Consider the following 27,971-nt stretch of genomic DNA (forward strand, 5'->3'; position numbering starts at 1 on the left):
ACAACATTTGACTTGTATCTTTTCTTACACTGTTGATGCATGTGACCTTTCTTGATATTATGAATTTTTTTTTCACATAACCCTAAATGTCCTGGTTCCTACTCCTGAGGGTATGTGTACCCCAGATTGGGAATCTCTGCACTAGAAAATCTTTTTACTTGTATTAAAGAAGAACTGTTGCTGGTTGACAGGCTTTTATTACTGTTGGAAAGCTTTTCAGATATTAAAAGAATGTAAATTGTATCAACAATGTATGGAAACAACAGAGACAGAGAAGTGCAATAGCAGAATTCTTATGAAGAATTGTTTGGGCAATTTTTATTTTCAGAAATACATTTGTCAATTTTTTATGTTCTTCCATGAACCCAAAATCACATCATGACGGATTCCTCACACTGTTGCCCTCTAGTTCTTGCAATATACATCATATTTCAACATTTTTCCAAGCTTAGTGCTTGCTGCATGCTCTTCAAATCTTCTGTCCATTTCTTTGCTCTGCTCTTCAGTGAAGAGACTCTTCCAATCGCCTACTATGCCTGAAAACATAAATATAATTGAAATTAGAGAGGCAGAGAGAACTATCAGTAATCATATTTTGATCTATGTGGGGCTATGGTGAATTTGGAGCCTCTGTCTGGTGTAGAATGCCTCAGCTAGGCTTCTGAGTAGGCCAGGTGACCTTTCTTCCTTGCCTCTGTAATGTGGTCATGTGCAAGACCATGGATGGACCATTGACACTTCACTCTCAGATTTTTTTTAAGGAGACCTCCCTCCAGTCACATGGCACAAGTACAAGATTCTGCATATACTTTGAAAAACTGAGTGTTCATCAGAACATCTCTAGTCTACCAGTATTCTACAAGCAGGGTGCTGGATTTTCTTTTCTTTTCAATTGTCCATACAGCCATCTTGAGCTCTGGTTCATCAGCACTGCTATTAAACAGAGAAAATGACTAAGAGCTCTCTGTCCCCATCCTAGACCACTTTGTGTTCTCTAACCCAAGAATAACTGAGAGGGCTGCAGATACTGCAGAGCTCCGCCCAGCCTCTTTCCCATGTGAGTAGCACATGGCTAATAAGCACAGAGACTGGCTGTTTGAAAAAAATGTGTGCCAATTCAGCTTGTGTAATGGAAATCTTGTAAGCTTGGAGGCAAACTGCTGCTCATTAATGAGATGCAGGTTGCACTCCTGGGAGCATATCTGACTGCACAGTTGGTCACATGCCCAGAAACACAACTTTGTTAATAAACAGTTATTTGCTGACAGGGCTAGATGTTTTCCTTCATGCAAGCGTAAAAAGGATTCTGGTCATACTGGTATAATTTCAATCTGAAAAAGGCTTTCTCCACCACAGAGGTAGCTAGGCATTGCCGACAAGTTTCATTTCCAAGACCAGGCAAGCTCTGTGGAGTATGAGGCTTCCCTGCGGGATCAGGATGGCACCCCGGTCTTCTGCAACAATCCTAGGCACTGTTTTTCAGGTAGGTAATAATTGCCTTGAATCTTAGGCATGTTCTGACCATTTTTATTTTCAGAAATACACTGAAGATTTGTCAATCTTTTATTTGTGCCATGGATAATACAGACACTGCATATTGACTTTGTGCGGTATTTTAAGAAGAACGGCAGTATTCATAGCAGCAGCAATTTCAGGGGAACAGCAGTTTTTCTCCCATGTCCACATTAAAAATGATGATTTCTGTTGTACCATTAAAAAATTAAGAGATTTACATGGTGTTAAGCTGTTGTGCAGTAGAGCCCATTTCACCAGGTGTGTGGAGTGCTTTCCTCCTCTTGGAAGACCCTACATCCCAGATCCCGAATTTGAGGCCATATTCAAACAAAATGGCAACCAAGGGACTCAGATGGGACCTTCTCAGCTCCAGTGCCCAAGATGCAAGACAGCCCCCTTCCACAATTAAACAAGAGGTCTGTCTGGTTCCTTGGCAGTTTGCCTGTACATGGTTGGTAAACAATGTTTACCTCCACTGAATTTGTAGGGCACTGCACTGAAGTTGTTGTACGCTCTTCTCCCTACAGTATTTTCTCCCTGATAGCTTGCAAACTATGTATCCTTTGCTGTGGTAAATCCCATTAAAATATAGTGCGACATGAACAGATTCACCTAGAGGTATGCCGTGAATCTGTTGAAGGCCACTGATTTGATCAACCTATCATTTTTAAGATTGTGGATTTTGCATTTTTTTTAGTTCAAGCCACTGTGGTTGTTTTTATGGATAGGTATATGTAGATAGTGCTGATTAAACAAATAAATAATATTTGCATTCAGAAGAAAAGTAAATCATATATGGCCCAGTCAAAGTCCATTAAATGAAAGAGTTAGAACAGGCCCATTTTGTTCTTGCTCTGCAGATTGGAGTTATTCTTGTTATTGTTATGCTCACCTCCCCTGAAGTTAACCACACATATTAGAATTTTACCTTTACGAAAAAGACTCTTGGCTGCCATTCCATGGGTTTCAATACCTTTCTCTTTCATGGACTTGAAACTAGTCTTTTCAATAATGGTTTGAATATCTTGCTCAGTCACAGAAAATTCAAAGAATTCGGCTATTTTTTTCAGTCCCAGTGCTGTATTCTGAATAATGCAAACGGATACATCAAAAATCAGTAAGGCAGCAGGCATATGAAACCCATACAAGACCAAAGTCCAAATTCTGATTTCAGTATTACATAAACATTTTAACAAGTACAAAACTTAGTGGAGTGTTTCTTAGTTCAGATATCATGGCTTTTCTTCATCTAAGAAAAATAATAGTCTATTTCCAAATGTGATTGGAGATAAAACTGAAATGGAACTCAAAGGGAATGACACAAAGATACTGATAGCCTGCAGGCTGGAAGACAGAGCCTGTGTGTGATTAAAAGGTCTGGACTGTCCATGTAGAGTGTCTGAATAAGTATCCTAGGAGTATTCATTCAGTCATCCCCTTGCCCAGGCTTCTTGGAGACTATTCAACTAACACACAGGGTTAGGAACTTCCAGGAAATGCTCACCTCTTTTAGTTCCTCATAGGTAGTAAACATTATATTTTTGTCATCAATATACTTGTTCCATGCAATAATGTGGTCTAAATAAACACCATAGGGAACTAAGAAGGAAGAAAGGAGAGAATTATGGTCATATGACATATATCCAATATATGATCAATAAAGGATTTCTGTACAATCTGATTACATTTGCCATTTGCATTTACAGAATGGTTATTTGAAAGCTTCCCCAGTGAAAATGCTTCTCAAAATACATTTTCCATTGTGCTCAATAATAGTCTTTTGATATGCCTTCAACACGTTAAGAGGTTCAGTCTTAGCCAAGCTGAGGGCAATTGAACTGTCCTATTTTCTCCCATCTGCAGGCAAACTGTTTTACATTTGCTGCTTCCAACATAGTCACTTTTCATTTTATTAAGTTTTAGGTTCAGTTAAGACACCACAAATGGCTTTGGACCATCTTTCCCCAACTCTTGGTGACTAGCTTTTGGGTCCACTCCTTACTTCAACTTATTCTTCAAAAACTCTGACATGTTGCATGGCTTTCAGTCAGTCAGTGCAGCTTCTGCTTTATGCATGGTGAGTGAGCCTGTTTTCTATGTGGAAATTGTTAGTCACATTCAACAAAGGGCAGTTCCTATATAATTCCCTTAGCTCTTACGTGAAACAATACCCTGTAGTCAAGTTTGCTAGCTGGTTTAGATTAGGACAGAGAGGACATACTAAAAGGCTACATTGGGAATGTGACTAGACAGTAAAGGAAACACGAATTCACTCCTATTTACTTGCACCAGAGATGTCAAGTATTTTCAGTTTAAGTGGCCACCATTAACTTGAACTGCTTGCAGTTCTTCTCACAGCCCTGCAGGTGATGCTGTTCAAAGAACTGCATTAATGGGCCTTGAGACGGACTTTTTCCTGTCCCAGTTCCCAGCTTCTGACTCAAAAATTTGTTAGTTAAGCTGTTCAAAAATAAAGGAGTAAAGCAAGCAGAAGTGCTGCCCTGGAGGAGAAGCTTTTTAAAAATTAGTTTTGGAGAGAGACTTTGTCGGGGAGGTGTGTGCTGGCACTGCCCGATGTGTGCACACGCTCATGAGGAAAGTGGCAAGAGGGAAGCTGCTCTGTAGGTATGTTCATACACACCTCATCCTCCCTTTCTGCATCAGTTCAAAACAATCACATCCTTTGAATCAAATTGAAAAAATCTGACTTCTTTAGAAGTACGAGGCTCTCGGGGTGTGGGGTGGGAGGAGGAAAAGCTACAGATTGGGAGTGTGAGACTCCAGGTTGATTCACCTTTCCCATTACATCACGTAATCAATGGAAAAAAAGGTGAATGATTTCTTCCCTGGGTTCGACTCCTGAAACAAATAAAATTCTTTCATCATAACTTTGTGAAAATGAACCTGCAACTAGCAAACAGATTAGGGATTAACACGAAAGTACTGTTTCTGCGTGTGTGTGTTTGAAAAGAGAGTATCTCAAGTATTATGCCAGAAAGACTGCAGCGGGCTAGAAAGTTAATGGGAAAGCATACGCTCTCCAACATCCTCCTCCAAGGGTCAGTAAGGTCTTTCCTGCTGAAAAATCCAGAGATGGTCGTCCCATCCAAAACATATTTTGGCAGCGTTATGCTGTTGATTTCGCCCTAGCAACAACTCTTTGGGGTGTTTCTGCTCTTCTTCGCCCATTTTTCATTCTCACTCTGTTTCCTCAAGGAGTGCTGTTGTATAGCAGAAGGGGAGGACTGAATGAAACACATTGGGCTAAAAGAGAGGGAGGAAGAAAAGAGAAGAATCGGATCTGTTGGCTGGAAAATGATAACAGTGTCTGATACCACATTTCTACAGCATTCTCAGAGGTGCAGCATGGATTCCCAGCACCCAGAGCAAGGCAAGTATTGCCCCACATGGAGGTGGTGGGGGAGGAGGATACACATCAACAGAGCCCTCTCTTGACACCCTCCCTGCTGCTCACTGTGTTTTTGCCTAGGGCCTGCCTGCTCACTGTGTTTTTGCCAGGGGAGGGGGCCTGGGCTGCTCTGGGCCACCCATTGGGTCACCCTCACTTAAGAGGCAGATCCGCTTGACCATTACCAAACTCACTGTTGCTGCCTGCCCAGAGGGGGGAAACAGAGTACAGTAAAAATCAGGAAAAGGGCTTGCCCGCTCTCACCCGCTCTGCACTCTATCTTGCCTCATGACTCCACGGCAGTGCTAAAATTTTGTGCCCCTAAGAATTTTGCACCCAAGGCAACTGCCCCTGTGGCCCCACCCACGCTACATCACTGTGCTTTATTACAGTGCTATCATATGCTCCTGTCATAACTCAGCATTCCAAGAGATGCTCATCACCCCAACTTCCTGTGTTCCTCGTTCCCAGTGCTGTCCAGTCACAGAAGTCAACAGTAAAAGGAATCCACTCCTGTTGGATGGTTGGATCTCCTTCCCGGTGAGTGGAGGGAAGGTTTAGGTGCATGGGTTACTTATCTCTGTTTTAGAGCAATGAATTTAAAACACTGCTGTTTTAGAACTTAATTGTCTAAAGAGAAAAAGAGGCAAGCCAACCTTTTCCATTCATATAATCTGAGAAGAAATCATCCCAAGTTTGCTCGCTGGGAATCAATCTCATGCCTTTGGAGAAATGGTAGTAAGAGACTGCGGTGTCCTTTGGGTTCCGAAACAAAACTAGTATCTTTAAAACACAGACATAAAAACATACTTGTGCATGTTAGAGGTCACATCTAAAATATGAAAAACATGGGTAGTTTTATTATTCTTTCTAATATTAGTAGAATGAAGAGTCAATTTTTTTTTTAGAAATGAAGTTTAGTTCAGAGATAAACTCATATAACCAGAAGAAAAAAAATACCTTACTCTGGATTGTATGGATAGATAGATAGATAGATAGATAGATAGATAGATAGAGAGATAGAGAGAGAGAGAGAGAGAGAGAGAGAGAGAGAGAGAGAGAGAGAGAGAGAGAGAGAGAGAGACAGAGAGAGAGACAGACTGACAGACAGACTGACTGACTGACTGACTGACTGACTGACTGACTGACTGACAGATAATGAATGAATGCCCACCTGCCCCTTTCCCGCTGCCTCCATTGCCTCCCTATCTGGTCCTGTCAGCTCTTTCTCTTCCTCCTCTGCTGCCACCATCTTCAGAGACGGTGGCCAGGCTTCCCTTCTAGGAGTTGGGCCTGCATGCACATGTTCAGTCTCTGAACATGTGCACCAGCAGCACCCAGGCTCCTTGAAGGCTAAATTGCTACTGCCGCTCAGCTGCCGACATCAATGGTACGACGACGACAATGGCGATGGTACAACAAAAGTGGTGTTGGCAGCATGGTGAAGGCAGTGCCAGCACAATGACGATGACAATGGTAGTGTGATGGTGGCAGGAACGTGACAGTGGCAGAGGTTTAGCAGGAGTTAGGAAGCCCCCACAGGCACAAACCAACAACTCAACCAATTCACAGCTCTGATTGGTTCATGGTCATTTGTGGTTCATAGCCAACCACGAACTATCACAAACCACAATTTTTCAGGTTCATGCCCATCTCTATAATCCATCATAAGAAGAAAGATATCTTCAGTGCTGACTATGTGCGGCTGTCAGAGCAAAAGCTTTTCTTGGCTTCTCACTTGGAAATGTCTTTGCTTTGCTTTGTGAATGGTCTTCAAGACACATTTAGGCACAGTTACACTATTGAAATAAATTGGATGATGGATTAGGTTTTTTAAATTTGGTTTAAAGTCATGTGGTATTCACATGATTTTGGGGCCAGCATGTGTGTCCTCTTAGAAAAAAATCAATCTATTTAAAACCAAGTTGTATATCAGTAGAGAGGGCTATGTGGGCTTTTAGAATAATTGATTCTGAGGCTTTGTCTTGTGCCCACCATTGTGCTTGCTGCCTTTCACAGTCACTAGTTGCTATTGATGTGGGGGTTTTTTAAACTATTTTAATTTTTTAAATTTCTTGAAACTTGGCATAGTGCTAGCACAGAATGACAAATAATTAAAACAGAGGTTTTCTGCACACCAGTGAGTGGCAAACCCCACAGACACAAGTAAAATCTGTCTGAAGATTATTTCCAGAAAACTAATGTGCCTTTAATTCTAATAATAAACTATCATTAATGTGTGGTTTATCTTTGTGCATATTTTTACCCATATTATTTTACCCAGGCTTCGTGCTCTGGAGAGGAAACTCCAGCTTCCCATACAGCATTGAAACAACACGAGGAGTAGCAGTTACCAGTTATAAGTCTTTGCTCGATTGGCATAGAGCATGATGCCAAGGGCTACTTCCGATGGTAGGAGAGGTCATTGCACCTCATTAGGTAGCTACCGCCTGCCTTAAGCTGGGCAGTCCTCAGCCAGTAAGGTGCTACCACACCATGGTCTGTTAATCTCACAGGGTGTGTGGGGTTTAGGGTGAAAGCCAACAAGCAGATGGGTAACCCTGCACCATGCAACAATCATAAGAAAATGTCTGCCCGAGAGTTGGGCATCTGGAATGTTCGGACAATGACCCCTGGCTTTTCTGATGACCTGCAGGAAATAGACAATGTGTGCAAGACAGCTGTCATCAACATGGAATGGAGTAGACTGCAGAAGGACATTGTTGCCCTGCAAGAGACGAGATTGCCAGACATGGGATCTGTCAAAGAAAAAAAAATCTCTTTCTTCTGGCAGGGAAAACCATTGAATGAGACCAGGGAACATGGTGTTGGCTTTGTGGTCAGAAATACTCTGCTGAGATCCATTGTTCCACCTACTGTGGGGAGTGAAAGAATCCTGTCTCTGCAGCTCCAATTATCAGCAGGACTGGTCACCCTCATTAGTGCATATGCACCAACATTGTCATCCACAACAGAAGTCAAAGACAAATTCTATGACAATCTGGCAGCTGCTATAAAAAAAAATCTCAGAGAAGGAGCCACTTTTTGTGCTGATCACAATTCTTGGTCTGCTTGTCTAGGCTGTTTTGGCATTGGGAAGATGAATGAAAATGGCCAACGCTTGCTGGAGTTTAGGTGTTATTATTGTCTCTGTGTCAGCAACGTGTTATTTAATATGAAGCTTCAACACAGAGTCTCTTGGAGACATCCAAGATTGAAGCATTTGCATAAGCTTGATTTGATCCTCACTAGACGCTCTAGCCTGCCTAGTATTACAATCACACACAGTTACCAGAGTGTTGATTGTGATACTGATCACTCCCTGATGTGTAGTAGAGAGATTGTCTCACACGAAAAAGGAAGGAAGACCACGTATTGATATCAGCAAGACGCGCGATCAAAGAAAAGTGGAGGAATTTGCCCAAGCGCTTCAGGAAACCCTTCTAGGCCCAGCTGATGAAAATGCACCTGAACGATGGGAATGTTTCAAGAATGCCCACCCTGCCCACATTTGGCAAGCAGACCAAAAAGATGGCAGACTGGTTCAAAGCCCATTCAGAGGAGTTGATGCCAGCCACTGAGGATAAGAGAGAGCTCTAGCAGCATACAAAGCCAGTCCTAGTGAGTACAACTTGCAGGCACTTCAACTTGCTCATAGCCAAGTCCGAAAGGCTGCCAAGAGATGTTCCAATGATTATTGGCTTCAGCTGTGCTCTCAGATACAGATAGCAGCGGATACAGGGAACATCAAGGGAAAGTATGATGGTATCAAGCAGGCTTTAGGTCCAATACAGACGAAATCTGCTCCCTTGAAGTCAGGTACAGGCAGGATCATCCAGAACTAACAATCAGCCAGAAGAAAACAGAAGTCATGGGCCAGGGCGTGGACTCACCTCCCTCTATTACCATCTCCACACAAGAATTGGAGGTTGTACATGACTTTGGGTACCTTGGCTCAACGATCTCTGACACTCTCTCCCTAGATGTCAAGCTGGATAAACACATTGGCAAAGCAGCTACCATGTTCTCTAGACTCACAAAGAGAGTATGACTTAATAAGAAGCTGATAGTATATACCAAGATCCAAGTCTATAGAGCCTGTGTCCTGAGTACACTCCTGTACTGCAGTGAGTCCTGGACCCTTCATGCATGGCAGGAGAGGAAGCTGAACATGTTCCAAATGCATTGTCTCCCACACATTTTTAGCATCACCTGGCAGGACAAAGTTCCAAACAGAGTAGTCCTAGAACAAGCTGGAATTTTTAGCATGTATACATTACCGAAATAGCGACGTTTACTTTGGCTTGGGCATGTCATGAGAATGGTTGATGGTTGAATTCCAAAAGATCTCCTGTATGGAGAATTAGTGCAGGGAAATCACCCCAGAGGGAGACCACAGCTGTGATACAAGGATATCTGCAAGTGGGATCGGAAGGCCTTAGGAATGGACCTCAACAGATGGAAAACGTTGACATCTGAGCATTCAGCCTAGAGGCAGGCAGCGCATCATGGCCTCTCCCATTTTGAAGAGACCCTTGTCCGGCAGGCCGAGGCAAAGAGGCAGTCCTGAAACCAGCAAAATCAGGGAGCTGGACAGGGGACAGCTTGTATTTGTCTTCAGTGTGGAAGGGATTGTCGCTCTCGAATTGGCCTCCTCAGCCACACTAGACGCTGTTCCAAGACCTCCATACAGCGCACATTACCATAGTCTCTCGAGACTGAAGGATGATTAAATCTTTATGCAATAAGGCGAGAGAAGACCTGTGTTTGGGAAGACCCATCTTTGCAGAGACCAGAGGTTTAATTCAATGGCCTGGTTCAGAAATAGCACTAAGTCTTAGTTTAATATTATGAGAAGGAGCTTTAGCAGACCTCAGAGTCATGAGCTCTACCTCTCCTCTCTTCTTTTGCACATGAGAAGATCAGATTGACAGCTGACAATGAAACAGAGTGATTCAGAATAAACCAGTGCTTTCTGTTATTATTTCAATTCAATAAACTCTGGTTTATCAGAAGTGTATAATTTCATTGGGTCTGGAGACTATTTTTCTGATTGGCCAAGAGCTGGGGTATCACGAACCCTGAAATGGGAAAGGGCTTGGTGAAAGTGGTTCATTGGCTCTCAAAACTACTTAACCATTAACTTATTTAAACATAAACATCGCTAAATAATAATTTTTAAAATCTATTTATTAAACAACAAAATATTCAGCAGATTTCCTTAAATAAATCAAACATCAAGAAATGCCTTAAACATAGTCATACACATTTAATTACAATGTGACCAGTAGGGTATTTTGATTTTTAAAATGTTGTTTGTGACTGATACAGAGGTCTACAGGCTGCACTTTGCTCCAGTGAAAATCATGATCAAAACTTCCTATTAAAATGGTATATAAAATATTCTGAATAAGTCAAAATACGTATATTTTTAGAAGAGGACTTACCTTTGGTTTTTGTTCAAAAATCGACCTAGGAATTTTATGTGGAATGAGATGTGTTTTTATAATTCTTCTGGAAGGTATCTTCTCCATTCTCTTTAAAAATATGATAAAAATAGGAAAGTTAATATATCTTTAGTAAAAGGGAGAAATAACATATCCCAATATCCTCTTGTGGATCTTCATATGCACAGCAGGAATGATGCCATCAGCAGTAGCAGATTGCCACTAATTAAAGAATTCCCTTTTTTATTTCAGGGGGCAGGATCTTGCACACAATGAAACAAAATCACCTGCACCCCACCCCAAAATTTAAGAAAGGAATTCTTTGATTAGTAGCAGCTTCCCACTTCTGGCTTAAATATTTCCTTGGGTGTTTTGGCGATGCTGGCTCTCCACTCAATTATAATCCCAGCACATAAACCACTGACATTGAAATATGCTTCTCGGTGCTTAAGGCCCATTGATTTAAATAAGCCTTAGCTGCAAATACAAAGCAGTTATTTCATTTTTATTTAATCAGAAAGGTTGGCCGAATGGAAATTATTGTAAGTTAGAAGTCAGCAGGCATGGCTTTGCATTTTTGTCAAAGGTATGCTGGCTGCCCTTGAATAAGTAAAGACAAATAACTCCAATCTTGGATTCCCAGATGTTGGACTTCAATTCCCAGAGGCCCTAGGAAGCATAATCGAAGATTCTGGAAGTTGTCCTCTAACAACATACAGAAACACAAGATTGGGAATGCCTGCTCGTATATCTACTCTTTTGTTCCTTATAATAACACTAACCCTACACAACAATAGTAATGTATTACTAGTATTCATCATATTTGTAAATAATCCATTGTGGGGAATAGACAATGTTACATAAATATTTAATGATTGATTGATTTATATTCCACCTCTTTGTTCAAGAACTCTCTGGGCGGTTCACAACATAAATGTATTGTCACAATAAAAAAATCATACAATATACAAATGCACATCATAAAACAATAGAACAAAGAAACCATTGAACTTTAGACTTCAAACAATAAAAGAAACCATTGAACTTTAGACTTGTAACTAGTGTAAGTACATTGGCAACCTTATAAAAATAAAACATTAAGAAAACTATATGAAAAAACATGTTTTAAAGTCTACTTTTTACAAAGTCACCCTTTCTTGTCTCTAAATGCTACAGAGTAAATCCAATTATTTCTTCCAAAGGGGGCAAGCCCATGGAATCAATGGCACTTCAGTAAGTCAGTAATTATATAGGTTCTATTGAGTCAATTTTTGTATTTCATATGGAAATAACTAAACTGAATTTTGCTCCACATATTTGTTACATAACAGCACTGATGTTACCTGTCTGTCATGGGTTTGGAGGGAAAGTTCCATCCTATGGGGAGTGGAAGGCGGGACATCAGGAGGAGGGGCTGTACTGTATAAATATGTGATGCCTGTGTGGTGAAGATGAGATGCTGAGACAAACTGTGAGACACTGGGTTGGGACGAAGCAGCAGCTGGGGAAGAAGAAGCTGTTGTGGGAGTCTGGGTGTCTGACAGGGTACTACTGTGTGTCAGAGTACCAACCTGAAAGGTTCAGGGGTCTGTAGGTAGCCAGAACTGATGGGTTCAGGGTCTGTGCTTTAAGTTAAAGGTTCTAGGTGAACCAAACTGTATGTATGTCTGAGTGAATTTAAGCCACGTTACTTTATTTTATTCACCTGATTGCTTATTTTTCCCTGTGTGTATTTAAAATAAACCTTATTCTTTTTGTTGTTTAAAAATCCATCCCTGGTCTGTGTGACTTCTTAAAGGGAATGGTTGGTGGCAGCTTAGTGTAACTGTGTGACACATCCCAGTAGGTCTGGGTTTGTCACATTGATTGGTGTCCAGCGTGTGGGATACGACTGGTCCAGTTGTCCAGTGGTCCAGCAAAGCCTTGGCAAGTGTGCCCAGAGCAAGGGGGGTCTAGTCAGGGACAGTCTGAGGCGCGTAGGTAATCTTCTAGGTGTACCTCACGGGGAGGTGCGCTAGTAGAAGAACGTGCCAACTGGGGAGACTTAGATTAAGGTGCTCTGAGGCAGCCTGATTTTGGCGGGAAAACGCTGAGGCAAAACTGCGTAGCAACAGTGAGCTAGCTTGCCAGCTGAGAGGCCCAGCAGAGGGGGGTAGGCTCTGACTCGATACTGTTGCAAATTTAGTGCTGAAGAACAGCAGCAATCTCTAGGGAGAGCTGGGTCTGAGGCAAAAAGGAAAAAAAGTGATCGTTTTATTTTGAGGCTTGACTTTTTAAAGCAGCCTGTTCTGAGGGGGGGTTATGCCCTTGACTCGAAGCCAAGTAGCAGAAATGAGTGAAGTGAAAGACCCCCAGATTGACCAAGGTTCTGAGGATGAATTTGGCTCAGTGCAAGGTGACAGCACAGGAGAGCAGGACCCAGAACTCAGGAAAATACTCCTAGCCCAACAGCATGAACTGAGGGTGAGGGAAATGGAGCAAAGGGAAAGAGAGAAACAGCGGCAATTTGAAGAAAGAATGGAGAGAGAGAAAATGGCGTTTGAATTAAGAAAACTGGAACTGATGAACCAGAACAATAATAACAATAGGGATTCTGAGGGAGGCCAATTGTCTAAGGCTGACCTGAAGAAATTCCCTGTGTACCACAAGGGAGATTGTCCCGAGGTGTTCTTTTCCTTAGTGGAAAGAGCGTTTGTGGACTTCTCAGTGAGGGAAACTGAGAAGATGACCATCATGCGGTCTTTAATCAGTGGTAGCCTGGCTGAGGTTTATGCCGAGATGCCTGAGGAACGGATGAAAGATTTTGCAGAGTTTAAAAAACTGGTGTTTGCAAGACATGGGATAAATGCAGAGCAGCTGAGACAAAGGTTCAGGTCCCTCACCAAGAAGCCAGAGCAGACTTTTACCCAAGTGGGGGCCCAATTGGTGAGGCTGCTTGAGAAATGGCTATCGCAGGAAGGGACAGAGACCTATGAACAGCTTAAAGACTTGATAGCCCTGGAACAGTTCTATTCAGTTCTGCATGGGGAATTGAAATTCCAGGTGAGGGAAAGGAAACCGAAATCTGTGGCAGCAGCCGCAGAAATCGCGGATTTTATCTCCCAAATAAGAAAGCCCTTGGGTGAGGGGAAATCTGTAGGTAAACCCAAAGAAACCTACAGCAAGTACTCTCAGGGACCAGGGAAAAGCCAGCAAGGGGGAGGGGCCCATGGTGAAGGGAAGCCCTCAGACATGAAACCAAGACCTCAGATTTTGGAGGGAAAACCAAAACAAGATGAGAGAGAATCAAAATATACCAGAAAATGCTATTTCTGTCAGGGAAAGGGTCATCTAATCTCAGAGTGTGAGAAATTAAAGCAGCTAAAAGGAATGGTGCCTCAGAATTCTAGTGGGACCAAGCCAAAAGCTGTGTTCTGTGTCCAGAAAGAGCAAGGCTCAGTGTCACAGAGGGAGCCTGTTGCCATGGCTACTCAGTCTGGGACAGCTGCCTCTGCTGATCAGGCTGAGGAAAATGGTCCTCTTCTGGAGGTAAAGCGCTGCTTGCTGATAAAAACAGATTCTCAGTTGTTTGAGACAGCAGGGGTGGACGTAGGAATACTTGACCGTCAGTATAGGGGGCTGCGGGACACGTGTTCCCAGGTAACCCTGTGCCATCCAGATATCATCCCTAGGGAGTTTATAATCCCAAATGAGAGCATGAAGGTGGCAGGGATTGAGGGGCAGATAATCTCTCTGCCAGTAGCAGAGGTACCTGTCAACTTTCAAGGCTGGAGGGGAGATTGGCGGATAGCGATTTCATCGACTCTGCCAGCAGCCGTGCTCGTGGGAAATGACCTGGCTGAACATGTGAAACGGGTGCTAGTGATTACACGCTCACAAGCCACCACAGGGACAGTTCAGGGGGGTAATGATGAGCCAGAGACGGAAGCAGAGGGGAGTTCAGAAGCTGTGGTGGAAACCTTAACCACAGACAGCAGATTTGGACAGGAGCAAAAGGCAGACGCCACTCTCCAAAAGTGTTTTGAACAGGTGACTGACGCCCAGCTAACACCTGAAACCCCAGTGAGATTTCTGGAGAAAAAGGGGATTTTATATAGAGAGACCTTGAGGAACATCTCAAAAGGGGGAGATGGGATCAGAAGTCAACTGGTGGTACCTGAAAAGTATCGCCCCATGATCTTACAAAGGGGGCACTCTGACATGTTTGCTGCACACTTAGGAGTGAACAAGACACAGCAGAGAATCACACAGAATTTCTACTGGCCTGACATAGGGAAGCAGATCAGGGAGTTCTGTAAACAATGTGATGTGTGTCAAAGGCAGGGGAATAACCGCGACAGGACCAAAGCAAAGTTGTGCCCTTTGCCTGTGATTGACACTCCGTTCAAATGCATAGGGGTGGATATAGTGGGACCTTTGCCCAAGGCCACAAAGAGGGGGAACAGGTTCATCCTAACAATTGTGGACCATGCCACAAGGTATCCTGAAGCCATACCCCTGACTAACATTGAAACTAACACAGTGGCCGATGCTTTGGTGGGGTATATGTCCAGGATGGGATTTGCCTCAGAGATAATCACAGATTTGGGAGCATCGTTCACATCAAAGCTCATGAAACGCTTATGGCAGATCTGTGGAATTAAGCACAAGGAAACCACTGCTTATCATCCTGAAAGCAATGGGTTAACTGAGAAGTTCAATGGGACTCTAATGCGCATGATTAGGGCTTACTTGGCAGAGAATCCAAACAATTGGGACCAGAAGCTGCAATCCCTTTTGTTTGCTTATCGATCAGTGCCACAAGCCAGTACCGGGTTTAGTCCATTTGAACTTCTATTTGGGAGACGGGTGAAAGGGCCCCTTGATTTGATCAAACAAAATTGGGAGCAGATCACCCAGGATGACCCACAAGACGTTGTGACTTACATAGACACCTTGATGAATGACCTAAGGAGAAATCTAGAGCTGGCAGCAGAAAACCTGCAAGCTCAGAAGGTCAGACAGAAAACATGGTATGACCACAAAGCTAGAGAGAGGCACTTTGACCCAGGGGAGGAAGTGCTTTGGCTTAGGCCCTGCAGAGAGAATAAACTGCAGCTCAAATGGGCAGGACCATATAGGGTCATTTCCAAGATGTCAGACCTGAACTACCTAATAGAGCAGGAGGAGAACCAAGCAAGGAGGGTGGTTCATGTGAATGCCCTAAAACCCTACTACAGAGGGGAACAGAGGGTTTTATTCGCGATAAAAGCAGCTGAGAGTGAGGAAGCGGAATTACCCTTCTGGGAGGGTAGAGGGGAAGTAAAATACAACCCAGAGGAGGTAAAGATCAGTCCTGCACTCACCCAAGACCAGCAGCAAGAACTAAAAATGCTGCTTAATAAATATCAACAGGTGTTTTCCAACAAGCCGGGGATAGTGAAGGGAGTGATGCATCGGATCCACACAGGGGATGCACCCCCGCAGGCAGTATCCCCATACCGAGTAACGGGACCCTATAGGGACAAGGTGCGGAAGGAGTTGGACGAAATGCTGAGGGAGAACATAATCGTCCCCTCTTCTAGTCCTTGGTCCTCTCCGATAGTCCTTGTGGACAAGCCTGATGGGAGCATTAGGTTTTGTGTCGATTACAGGAAATTAAACCGTGTAACCACTCCTGATGCCTACCCAATGCCCAGGCTAGACAACCTGATTGAAACCATAGGGGGTTGTCGGTTCATCTCATCATTGGACCTGGTAAAGGGATATTGGCAATTAAGAATTGATCCCAGGGATCAAGAAAAGACTGCCTTTTGCAGCCCTTTTGGTCTCTATGAGTTTCGAGTCCTGAGCTTTGGTCTCAGAAATGCACCAGCCACATTCCAAAGGCTGATGGACCAGACCTTGGCAGGGCTCAGTGACTTTACAGTGGCCTACATTGATGACATAGGGATCTTCAGTAATACCTGGGAAGATCACCTGATACACCTGGAGTTAGTGCTGCAGAGGTTAAGTGCAGCAGGGCTAACAGTAAAGGCCAGCAAGTGTCAGCTGGGTAGCCCAGAAATAAAATACTTGGGTCACATGGTAGGGGGAGGAATGATAAAACCCCTGGAGGCCAAAATAGAAGCTGTTCGTGATTGGCCTAGACCCAACACCAAGAAAAAGGTCAAATCATTTCTTGGGTTGGTGGGCTACTACAGAAAGTTCATCCCGAGGTTTAGCGAGATTGCGGCTCCGCTGACCGATCTGACGAGGAAGAAGGCTGATGACCGCATCCCGTGGACCAGCGACTGTGAGGCGGCGTTCCAGAGGTTGAAGGAGGCGCTAATCAACTATCCAGTCCTGCGTGCTCCAGACTTCGACCGGGAGTTCATCATCTACACCGACGCGTCTAACAGCGGGGTAGGAGCAGTTCTGTGCCAGGAGGATGAGAATGGTGACCAACATCCGGTGTCCTACCTGAGTAGGAAACTTCAAAAAGGTGAGAGACATTTGGCAACCGTGGAGAAGGAGTGTTTGGCCATAGTCTACGCGATCCAGAAGGCCAAGCCTTACATCTGGGGAAGACATTTTATTCTGTGTACTGACCATTCACCATTGCAATGGTTAAAGACAATGAAAACCCACAATAGCAAACTTATGAGGTGGGCTTTGAACTTACAGGACTATGACTTTGAAGTGAAGGTGGTCAGAGGGTCAGTGAACTGTGTTGCTGACGCCTTATCAAGAAGACCTGAAGACTGAAGACGGCGAAAGAACATGGACTATATGTATATAATGAAAACAAAAAGTTAAAATGTACCTGGTTTTGAATTTGGTTGGTATTAATAAAGGTAAATTGATGTACTGTATATGGTAAAATGTTTAAATGCATATTTGCTATGGTTAACTTGGAGTGTAAGTATATGTAAGTATTATATGGTATGTATAAATGTTGTTGTGTATTTTATGCAGGTTGTTTTTTTGGTGAAAAGCACTTTTAGCTTTCCCCCTACAAAACAACTTTTAAAGAGGGGAGGTGTTACATAACAGCACTGATGTTACCTGTCTGTCATGGGTTTGGAGGGAAAGTTCCATCCTATGGGGAGTGGAAGGCGGGACATCAGGAGGAGGGGCTGTACTGTATAAATATGTGATGCCTGTGTGGTGAAGATGAGATGCTGAGACAAACTGTGAGACACTGGGTTGGGACGAAGCAGCAGCTGGGGAAGAAGAAGCTGTTGTGGGAGTCTGGGTGTCTGACAGGGTACTACTGTGTGTCAGAGTACCAACCTGAAAGGTTCAGGGGTCTGTAGGTAGCCAGAACTGATGGGTTCAGGGTCTGTGCTTTAAGTTAAAGGTTCTAGGTGAACCAAACTGTATGTATGTCTGAGTGAATTTAAGCCACGTTACTTTATTTTATTCACCTGATTGCTTATTTTTCCCTGTGTGTATTTAAAATAAACCTTATTCTTTTTGTTGTTTAAAAATCCATCCCTGGTCTGTGTGACTTCTTAAAGGGAATGGTTGGTGGCAGCTTAGTGTAACTGTGTGACACATCCCAGTAGGTCTGGGTTTGTCACAATTTAACCAAACAAAAAATGTCTTCAGAAGAAATTCTGGCTTGGGCTTTGGAGGACACTGAGAGAAACTGGTTTTAAAGCTGGGCAGCTAGCATTATAAATATATTCTCTGTACCTTCTTCTAACCCTAACATGGCACATTAAACTGTGGATTGTCTGGATATTCCTGGACAAAAATCTCCTTATCTGATTGGACTCGGGTTTATTTTACTAACTTATTTACCAGCATTTACATGCCACTTAGCACTGATAATGTTAAAGCAATGTACAGCAATAATAAAATACAAAACATAGAAATTAACATAGAATATTTATGCGGGCTATAGATGACGAGGTGGGACAGGGATTCCTGGAGTGCTACCTTTGAGTGACCTGCTGCTGGAAGAGGCGGAGAAGGGAAATCCAGGCACCTGGCTGGACTGGGAGATCACACGATGGGAAGAAAGGAGCAATGTGCACTGTCTGGTGAGTGGAGATGCCAGCGAGTGGCGTGGGGCTTTGCTGCCACACAGATGACTTATGATGAAGGGGCACAAGGTGCTCATCTCTAGTGGGCTATGAAATAGATGGTAGATAGAACTCTACACTAAAAGTTTGCAATAAAATCTAACATGAAAGCTCAGGAATCACCCATATTCTCTGAAATCCAACACAGCTGGAACTGGCACTTTCTTCTCCTCTAGCTGCTTTGACAATCCTCCATTATTTAAAAACAAAAACAAAGAAAAATGTTTCTGATTTTCCAGTCCTCCAGACCATCATTTTATGGAGCACAGAGAACTATAAGGAGAAGGAAATACTGAAATCCAATGGTACTGCTGGAAATTAAACACAATTTGTTAAATTGCTTATGGAAGAGTATTTCACCTTGTGGGTGCCACAGCATGAAACGCCTGGCTCCAAATGAATACAGAGTGGGATTGAAAAGCATGTGGTACCACCTGGAGAGCCTCTCCAGATTACTTTAACAATGGAATGCCTCTATAAGGGAGAAGGCCGTCTCTTGGATAACCAGGTCCCAAGTTGGTTATGGCCCAATGTGCAAGCAATAAAATCTTTAACCTGGCCCAGCTGCAAATAGGGAGCCAGTGAGGTTCCTTCAACACATGTACTGTGTGCTGCCACTCAAAAGCCTAGCTGGAAACATTCTGTACCTGGCTGCCGCCATTGAAAAAGCCTTGAAGGCAAACCTACATAAAGCAGATTGCAAGTCCAGTCTGGCTAACAACTGCTGCAACACTGTAGCCAAGGTATCACCTTAACTGATGCGAGATTCCTTGGTTAGATAGGATACAACATCCAATAATGGGGTCTCTGTATGTAGTGGTCTGAATTATATTCCTAGTAGATGTGGCCTCCATTAGCCCTGTGCAATGGGGAATTCATCCCTGTCTGCTGCATCTTTTATCTGGCTGTTACTGGTATCACACACTGTCTTGCACATAATTTGACTGAGCTAAGTGTTTGCAGGGGGATGCAGGTACAGATAAGAGGAAGTTTCTTGGAGAAAGTAGGGCCAGCTGCAAATTTCAGAGAAAAATTCCAGCCACAGTCAGTACTTTTAATTATCCCCTTGCTTTCATGGGAAACTGAAGTGCCATTTTTGTTACAGCCTTACAGATGATTTCATGTGGATGAACTCAACAGCTTTTGTGAACTTTTTGAGAGTCATAATAAAGGCAGGCCATTAGAAGCCAGGCTCCTAATATGTCATTCAAAAGCTATTCGGAATTCTGTAACACGGAAAGGATATGGATGCAGAGCATGACAACATTGCAGATAAAACACTATCTGCCCAGGGGTACTGCAACCTATATTTATTCACATCCACATTTAGCTATTCAAAATGGCCTCAAGAAATCCCATCAACTGTGTGGATTCCACCATTGTAGATTTCAAAAGCTTTGCAGGGTGCCATTCCTACTTGGGTGTTTTGGGTGGCTCTTACGTTATTCAGATGAGTATGACTATGGATTATTCCTCTGTATACTGACCTCAAATTTCCCTGGGTCTCCAAATTCAAGGTATGGGGCTATCTTTAATTCTTGTAAATTTTGCTGCCTTTGCTTCCTTTCTTCTTCATCATACTTTCCAGATGCAGCTTCTAGCTCAGTCAACATCTGGGCAACCCAGTTAGTGCCTGAAGCAATGCAGAAACCTTGTTAGAAAATGCAAAAAAAAACCAAACAAACAAACCCCAAAAGCCTCACTGTGCTTACAGTCACTAAACACTTTAATCAAAAAGGCAAGAGCACAGGTGAGGCTCATATAACAATTAAACATTAATTTGTCAAAAAAAAAAACCCTCCAGTTTTGAATGCAGAATATTGCACTTTTGAGGAGATGTCATTGCAACTTCAAGAGATAACCATATATGTTAGAATTTAGCAATTGTATAGCTGATAAATGTTCTATATCGTGTCCCAGTGAACTATGGGATTGGCAATTTCGTCAAAGCTTAAAGATAATGTCTCCTGCATCCTCCTTGAGCAAACTGTATCATAAAACAGTAAAAAGATAGAAGGTTCCTTCCAGATCTCCCGTAGGAAATAATATATCATTTAGAAAAGGTAAGCAAATACCCAAAGGTGCCTCAAAGAAATGTTTCCTTTGGGATACATCCTGGGAAAGAGGTCTTCAAAGAAATGCCAACTGAAATTAGCTTTTATGACCCCGCTGTCCTCTGCCTCCTGTCCCCACTGCCTCCACTGCTGCAGGAGGCAGCAGGGATGGGAGGCAGAGGGCAGCGGGGGCGGCTTTTATTTTTTGGCTTTCCAGGCTTCCAAAGCCGTCCCCACTACCCTCTGCCTCCCATCCCCGGTGCCTCTGCCGCTGCAGGAGGCAGCAGGGCTGGGAGGCAGAGGGCAGCAGGGGCAGCTTTGGAAGCCTGGGAAGCCAAAAGCCGCCCCGACCTCTGCGCTGGGTGCCAGCTTCCCGGGCTTCCAAAGCACCAGTACCCAGCGCGGTAGTCAGGGCGGTGTTGGAAGCCTGGGAGGCTGAGCCTCCCTTTTCCTAACAGTTGGGTGAAAAAGCAGCCTCTTCACCACCAACGGTTGGTAAATTTCAATTTCCCGCCCTTTTCCCCTGCCTTTTTTCTTCCGTAAGTGGAAGCTCCGGCCGCAGGTCAAAGCAAAATTTTGCGGCCGGAGCTTTTCGTAACTCAAAATTTTTGCAAGTAGTCAAAGCTATGGTTTTTCCAGTAGCAATATATGGAAGTGAGAGTTGGACCTTAAAGAAGGCTGACCGCTGAAGAATTGATTCTTTTGAATTGTGGTGCTGGAAGAGACTCTTGAGAGTCCCCTGGACTGCATAGAGAACAAACCTATCCATTTTGAAGGAAAATAACCCTGAGTACAGTACTCACTGGAAGGACAGATCCTGAAGCTGAGGCTCCAATACTTTGGCCATCTCATGAGAACAGAAGACTCCCTGGAAAAGACCCTGATGTTGGGAAAGTGTGAAGGCAAGAGGAGAGGGGGACGACAGAGGACGAGATGGATGGACAGTGTCACAGAGGTTACCAACATGAATTTGACCAGACTCTGGGAGGCAGTGGAAGATAGGAGGGCCTGGCATGCTCTGGTCCATGGGGTCATGAAGAGTCAGACATGACTTAACGACTAAAAAAACAAAAAATATTTCTGGAAATTGTGGATAGGATGAATGATTTCTCTGGCTGTTTGGTAACATTTTTTCCCTGCCATATCTATTCAGCATTCACAAATGGATTTCTACTGATTCAGAAAACAGTTAACTGGAATCCTATTTTAAAAATATACATGCCCACTAATACGGACCCAAGCCATTCCTGCCAGGCTGAAAGACTCACCAGTTTTGGCATATCCCACAAGTACCACATCATCTGTCCGCGCTTTAAACGTGTCAAGGATCTTCAGTGTTTCAGGGCAACAGATAATAGCAGGATATAAATCGCCATTATATAAAAACAAACCATCTTTAGAAGTAGTCTTTTCTGGCTCTTCCTGCTTCTTCTCCAAACTTTCACTTAATCCTCTTGCAGCCATGGTGGTGCTGTTTTGAGTATAAAACTCAGCTCGGTGAAAGAAGCAAATGTACTTACAGAGAAATAAAACTTTACAGAATGGAAAATGTGCAGGTCATGTTACAGTTTATCTATGGGGTGTGACCACAGAACTTTGTTCCCCTTCCAGCTACTCAAATATCCTCCAATGAAGCCGTGGCCAATTTGTGCTGAGAATGTTTGTTTTTTAAGAGAAAGAATGAGACTAAGCCAGAGGGCAAAGAGAAACTCCCTCTACAAATGAGGTCAGAGCTCCTGAATTAATTAAACACTTGAATAAAAGAGGCCAGTCTTGCTTTGCTTCCAAGAGGATGGCAAGTACATTTCTAGACCACCAATTATCTGGACCTTGGAATCACAGCAAAACCACTTGCAATGCCTGAAAACACAGCAATACAATTAAATAATACAACACAAATAAACTACACAATAATTCAACCAAAATAAAATTTGACTGATGCCAACACTTGTCCAAAATAGCTGTTTTAGTGTGACATATATTGTTATCATTCTCTCAGCGTATTCACCAAGGAATATATTTTGCTGCTCCAGGATCCTCCTCCCAGTTTTTCTTGGGTTTTTTTAATTGTTCTAAGTTTTTTTAAAGTTTTAATTGATTTTCATTTTATTTTATTTAATGATTGGCTGCTGTTGTTACTAAGCCCAGGTGGGTTAAAAAGGACTACAGTGGAGATTTCACTAGTGTAGGAAGTGCATCTGACATGGTTGTTCTTCCACATGGCAAGAATAAGCATCTGTAAGCAATGTTTTTTTCTCTCTCTCTTTTTTTTTTTACTTTTTCTTTTTTGCAGGTTTAATATATAAAAAACTGAACTAAAAAAGAAAGGGAAAAACAAAACAATAGAGCACAAAAAATAAGAACAGTAAATATAATATTATTTGTACTTGCTGTCAACCACCATTAAAATGTCCAGTTTGGGAACACATCAGAAGATCTTCTGTGGGTAAAGGACTTGCCGACAAGCAGGCCACAGTAAGGATGGGATAATATCATTTTTCTATCAATATTCTGTCAGGATATTGTAATTTTTATAGGCCTGAACCTGGATAAATGTGTTATTAATGAGCTGACATTGTGAACAGATGTGTGTATGCTGAGTCACTGTGACTGCTGAGGAGATGATGCAATGTCTGAAGATGAGAAGACACCCAGGTGCAGAAGATGATGTAATGTGTCTTCTGATTGGACTAAAGAAGCCTTCTATATGTATATAAGTGAACAGCGTGTTCATAGATTTCTCTTCTCTCTCCACCATTTGCTGCTATCTTGTATGCTGGTTTGTTTAATAATTTCCTGCCATGCTGATGTGATGCCAGACTGTATATACTTGTAAATATTGTAAATACACCCGTCTTGCTAAAGAAGAAGAACGTGTAAGTGTCTTCAATTAACTCTGCACATTTTTCTGTCACCAAATCCTGACAGATACTAAATATAGGGTTGTGTGTTAAGTCCCTTTCTCTATTCTTTGTAGACACATGACTGCACCCCATTGTATAACACCAATGCAATTATTGAATTTGTAGATGATACGACAGTGGTGGGGCTTATAAATAAGAACAATGATTCTGCTTATAGAAAAGAAGTACAAGGCTGACACTATGTGTAAAGAAAATAATCTTAAATTGAACACCAAAAAAGCTAAAGAACTTATAACTGACTTTAGAAGGAGGAGAGATGTATATTTACCATTGTACATACATGGTGAAGAGGTGGAGAGGGTTAGTAGTTTTAAATTTGGGGGTATCTATATTTCAGAGGACCTCTCATGGTCTATAAATGCTAATATGCTGGTGAAGAAGGCACAGAAGAGGCTGTACTTCTTGAGAGTGTTCAGGAAGATAACTCTATCTCAGCATTTACATCTGTCCTACTATTGTAGTACCATAGAGATTGCCCTAACATATGGCATCTTCTTATGGTATGGGAGTTACTCTGAAACAGACAAAAAAGTTTTACAGAGAATTACTAAAATTGCCCCAAATATTATTGGACTTCAGCTTCCAACCCTGGACAATGTCTTTACATCTCACTGCTTGAGGAAGTCATTAAGTATTCTCAGAGACTCTTCCCGTCCTGCTTATAACTTCTTTGAACTATTGGCTTCCAGAAGAAGATACAGAATAATTAAAACTCGGACAACACATTTTTGAACAGCTTTTATCCTATACCTAACAGCTATAATTGCACTTAACAAGGAACTTAAGAATCACCAGCAGTGAGTTGTTGGACTGTATTACTATTACATGGTCTGTTGTGTTGTATGTTGTGTGGATATTATGAGTTTTAGGTAGGGTTCTGGGATTTAGGGATTGTTATGAGGGGGTGTGTGTGTGTTTGGTCTGGTCTCTGACTGTTCTTTGTGAATTTCATTGTATGTGTATATGATGTTTATATGTTCAGTACCAATAAATTGTTTATGTTAAATTTGCAATATAAGTACAATTGTAGCTATCACTACGTACATCTGAAATTACACAGATTAATCAGTGTAAGCCTTCCAGATGTCCTAACAAATATTCTCATGAGGTTGGCCTCTACAGGATACATGTTTAAATGTACCTGGTTCTAACAGATCCTCCCAACATTGTGTAGCAGATGGGGGATGTTTATCTTTCCAACCTCAAAATATCAACCAGTCTTTATTGTACTGTCACAAACCTGACAGCCAATCTCAGAGTACAAATCTGTTAGCCACAATAAGGGCTCTTAAAGTCCAGTTTCGTTGCCCATTTCTCAGATTCCATAGGAGAGGGATATCATTTAGAAAACACTAATACCTGAAAATATCAAAGATTTCCCCTATACTGCATTAATATAAGTGATGACTTCAAGACGAAAGGAATGAGTTGCTAGTACTAGCCCAGATCATAATTCAACCATGCATTTCCAGTATTATATCTCCAACATCTGTCAGAGTGTGACGATCCCTTCCTAAAGAACTGTGGTGGTGTCCAATATACTCTAAATGCTATTTTTTTGTTGGATCAATCTGAACTTCTAAGGAAATATCCCATTTAGATTCTAATGCAATTTTTCATTGTTTAGATTGTATGTTGTCTGGTTTCTCAGTCCTATAAATTGTTCACCTTTTCCTAAAGCCATAAGCTATCCTATTACATGACCACTAAAGGCATTCACCAAAAAGCCACCATTCATGCAATACAATTTACAGGTACCTGCAAGATGCATCTGCATACTGAGAGGAAGCAGCAGGTTATATTTTCCAGGTGCCAAGATAGTGGCATCTCTGCTCATGCTCTGTACTCGTCTGGGAAATCAGTGTACAAAGAGAACAAAATGAACACATTACAGCAGAAGAATGTTCCTATCAGAGTGACTGCACCAAGACTAGATTTACAGGATAATTGACAGGATCAACATGCTTCTTGGCCTTTTGGCTAAGATCAAGTGTGTGTGTGTGTGTGTGCGTCTGTGTGTGTCTGTGTGTGTGTGTGTGTATGTGTGTGTGTGTGTGAGAGAGAGAGAGAGAGAGAGAAAGAGAGAGAGAGAGAGAGACAGGATCATAATAAGCATAAAGGGGAGAGTTAACCCTAAGATCCTGAGTACAGTCCCTCTTTCGAAGCTGCAATTTCCATTAGCACTGATGAGAGATTTCACCCAGAGGAAATATCAGTCATCCCCTTACCCTATTGCTGGATAGCTCAAGACTTTAGGCAGGGGTTGGGAGTTTGATTCCCCACAGTGCCTCCTTGACAGGGGCTGGACTCATAGGGTCCCTTCCAGCTCTTCAGTTCTAAGATTATTATACTGTTACCTGCACATTTAAAACTCTTCATGGCAAATATTTAGACTTATTTAACGTCTCATAGGCCCTCATTCTGCCTCATCTGCAGTAGTGCTTACTCACCTGGTTACAGTAAATAGTTTGTGGTTAGGCATCCTTCAGACTCGAAACACTACAGTAACGTGCTCTGTATGGAGGACTTGGAACAGCGTCTAGTGTGGCTGAGGAGCCCGATTCAAGAGTGACAATCCCTTCCACACTGAAGACAAATACAATCTGTCCCCTGTCTAGCTCCCTGATTTTGCTGCTTTTGTGACTTCCTCTTTGCCTCAGCCTGCTGGACAAGGGTCTCTTCAAAATGGGGGAGGCCATGATGCATTGCCTGCCTCCAGGCTGAACACTCAGATGTCAGGGTTTCCCATTGGTTAAGGTCCATTCCTAAGGCCTTCAGATCCCACTTGCAGATATCCTTGTATCACAGCTATGGTCTCCCTCTGGGGTGATTTCCCTGCACTAATTCTCCATACAGGAGATCCTTTGGAATCCAACCACCAGCCATTCTCACAATGTGCCCAAGCCAACGTAGACCTCGCTGTTTCAGTAATGTATATATGCTAAAAATTCTAGTTCGTTCTAGGACTACTCTATTTGGAACTTTGTCCTGCCAGGTGATACCAAAAATCTGTTGAAGGCAATGCATATGGAAGGTGTTCAGCTTCCTCTCCTGCCGTGCAGAAAGGGTCCAGTAAATAGTTTACTCTGACACTATTTGGGGAACAAACCACTGCTGCATCTTAAATTCATACATTCCATTTACCTTACAAGTCTTGAACTGGATTTTTAGTTGTGCTGACTGTGATGGCAGCACCAAGTTTAGTTGACAAAAGCTGGCCTATAGCTCCATCAGCTGGCTGTCAATGAAACATGCAGGATACCTTAAAGATAAAACTTAAAGTTAAAACTTAGTTTTAATACAGTTGTAACAAAATTACTTGACTTGCGAACAAGATATTTGGAGCTCTGCAAAACACATATGATGAAGCAAAGAGATATTGTAAAACAAGGAGAAAGCAAAAAGTCAGATCAATGGAAAAATGTTGCCCTTTCTACTACAGTTGTCATAAAACTTGAAATAGCTACAACCAGAGACCAGCAGGGATGAAGATGGGACCTGGACTGAGAAATCCATTAAACCCTAAAAAAAAAAATTAAATTTGTGAAGAGGGTTTCAGTGGGTTTCTACACCCTCTAGTGATTCATGGCAATATCTGTTTTCAAAGTAGAGATATGTTGCATTTCAAACTGATTTTTAGGTTTTGTGAAAGCATCTATCATGTGTACATCATTGCTAATCTGCCAAAGAAGAATCAGTGGAACTAACACCGTGTGTTTCTATGCCAAAGAAGGCACGCAATTGCACATGCACACAAACATACATGCACACAAGCAAGCAAGCAAGAAAATAAATAAATAAATAAATAAATAAATAAATAAATAAATACTATTACTCTACCAAAAAGTATATTTCTGAAAGAATAATTTGGCATTTATTTGCACATACGTTGTTAATTGACATTTTAGTGCCTGTAGACATAGCTTGACCACACCCACATTTTGATGCAATATCTGATCTTAACTTCATATGGAGACAAAACAGACAGCATCATGGTTTGGACAGCACAATAATCCAGGGGTCTTGCTGCCTTATTGTCCTTTCTTGGCTCTCACAGAAACTTCATGTCCCATGACATCCAAGTGGATCTGTATGATTCTTACAGAAATTAAGTAGAACTGGTTGGCTGCCAGTTCATTGTAAGAAGGTGGATGTCTTGCTGTCCTTCGAGGCAGAATGGAATTGTTTAGAAATTCATTCCCAGAAGCAAGATCTTACTCAGTCTTCATGCCTTATCATTGACATCACATATTATCTTTGGTCTCATTTTGGTTGCTGCTGAACACTTATTAGCATTGTCCATTCCTTTGCTGTTTTCTTGACTGAAATGTATTTTCCTGTTACTTACGCCCACTTGAAAATGCAGCTGTATACATATAAGCAGTTTGATGAAAATCCGTGTTTTTCCATTTATGCTACAAAAATCACATATTTGTTGGTAGAGAAGAACGGAAGCAAGGAAGAACCAGCAGGGAACTTGTTGTTGTGGTGATAACCTCCAGCCCTTTTTCATGCAGGAAATCAGGTGGGCTCCTTTACAAGAGGCCTATGGCACATGCCATATCAAAGCA

General features: G+C 42.4%; 1 protein-coding gene and 1 long non-coding RNA gene across 3 annotated transcripts; one reads left to right on the forward strand and one right to left on the reverse strand.

The window, feature by feature from the left end:
- Nucleotides 1-290: 290 nt before the first annotated feature.
- Nucleotides 291-22,775, reverse strand: LOC110070829 (sulfotransferase 6B1). Its single transcript, XM_020778546.3, has 7 exons — nucleotides 21,745-22,775; nucleotides 19,910-20,055; nucleotides 10,372-10,461; nucleotides 5,581-5,707; nucleotides 3,020-3,114; nucleotides 2,444-2,600; nucleotides 291-536 (listed from the first exon to the last, which is right to left on the reverse strand). The coding sequence occupies exons 1-7, from the start codon at nucleotides 21,938-21,940 to the stop codon at nucleotides 406-408; spliced, it is 942 nt and encodes a 313-aa protein (XP_020634205.1). The 5' UTR covers nucleotides 21,941-22,775; the 3' UTR covers nucleotides 291-405.
- Nucleotides 1,531-27,482, forward strand: LOC140705650 (uncharacterized). 2 transcript variants are annotated; one of them, XR_012085095.2, is made up of 3 exons: nucleotides 1,531-5,464; nucleotides 18,242-18,380; nucleotides 22,770-27,482. It is a non-coding gene; the product is annotated as an uncharacterized LOC140705650 (long non-coding RNA). The 2 variants fall into 2 exon arrangements; XR_013540504.1 differs by lacking the exon at nucleotides 1,531-5,464 and having other exon boundaries at nucleotides 17,936-18,380.
- Nucleotides 27,483-27,971: the final 489 nt, after the last annotated feature.

Source organism: Pogona vitticeps, chromosome 1 (genome assembly GCF_051106095.1).
Source record: "Pogona vitticeps strain Pit_001003342236 chromosome 1, PviZW2.1, whole genome shotgun sequence".
NCBI lineage: Eukaryota > Metazoa > Chordata > Lepidosauria > Squamata > Agamidae > Pogona > Pogona vitticeps.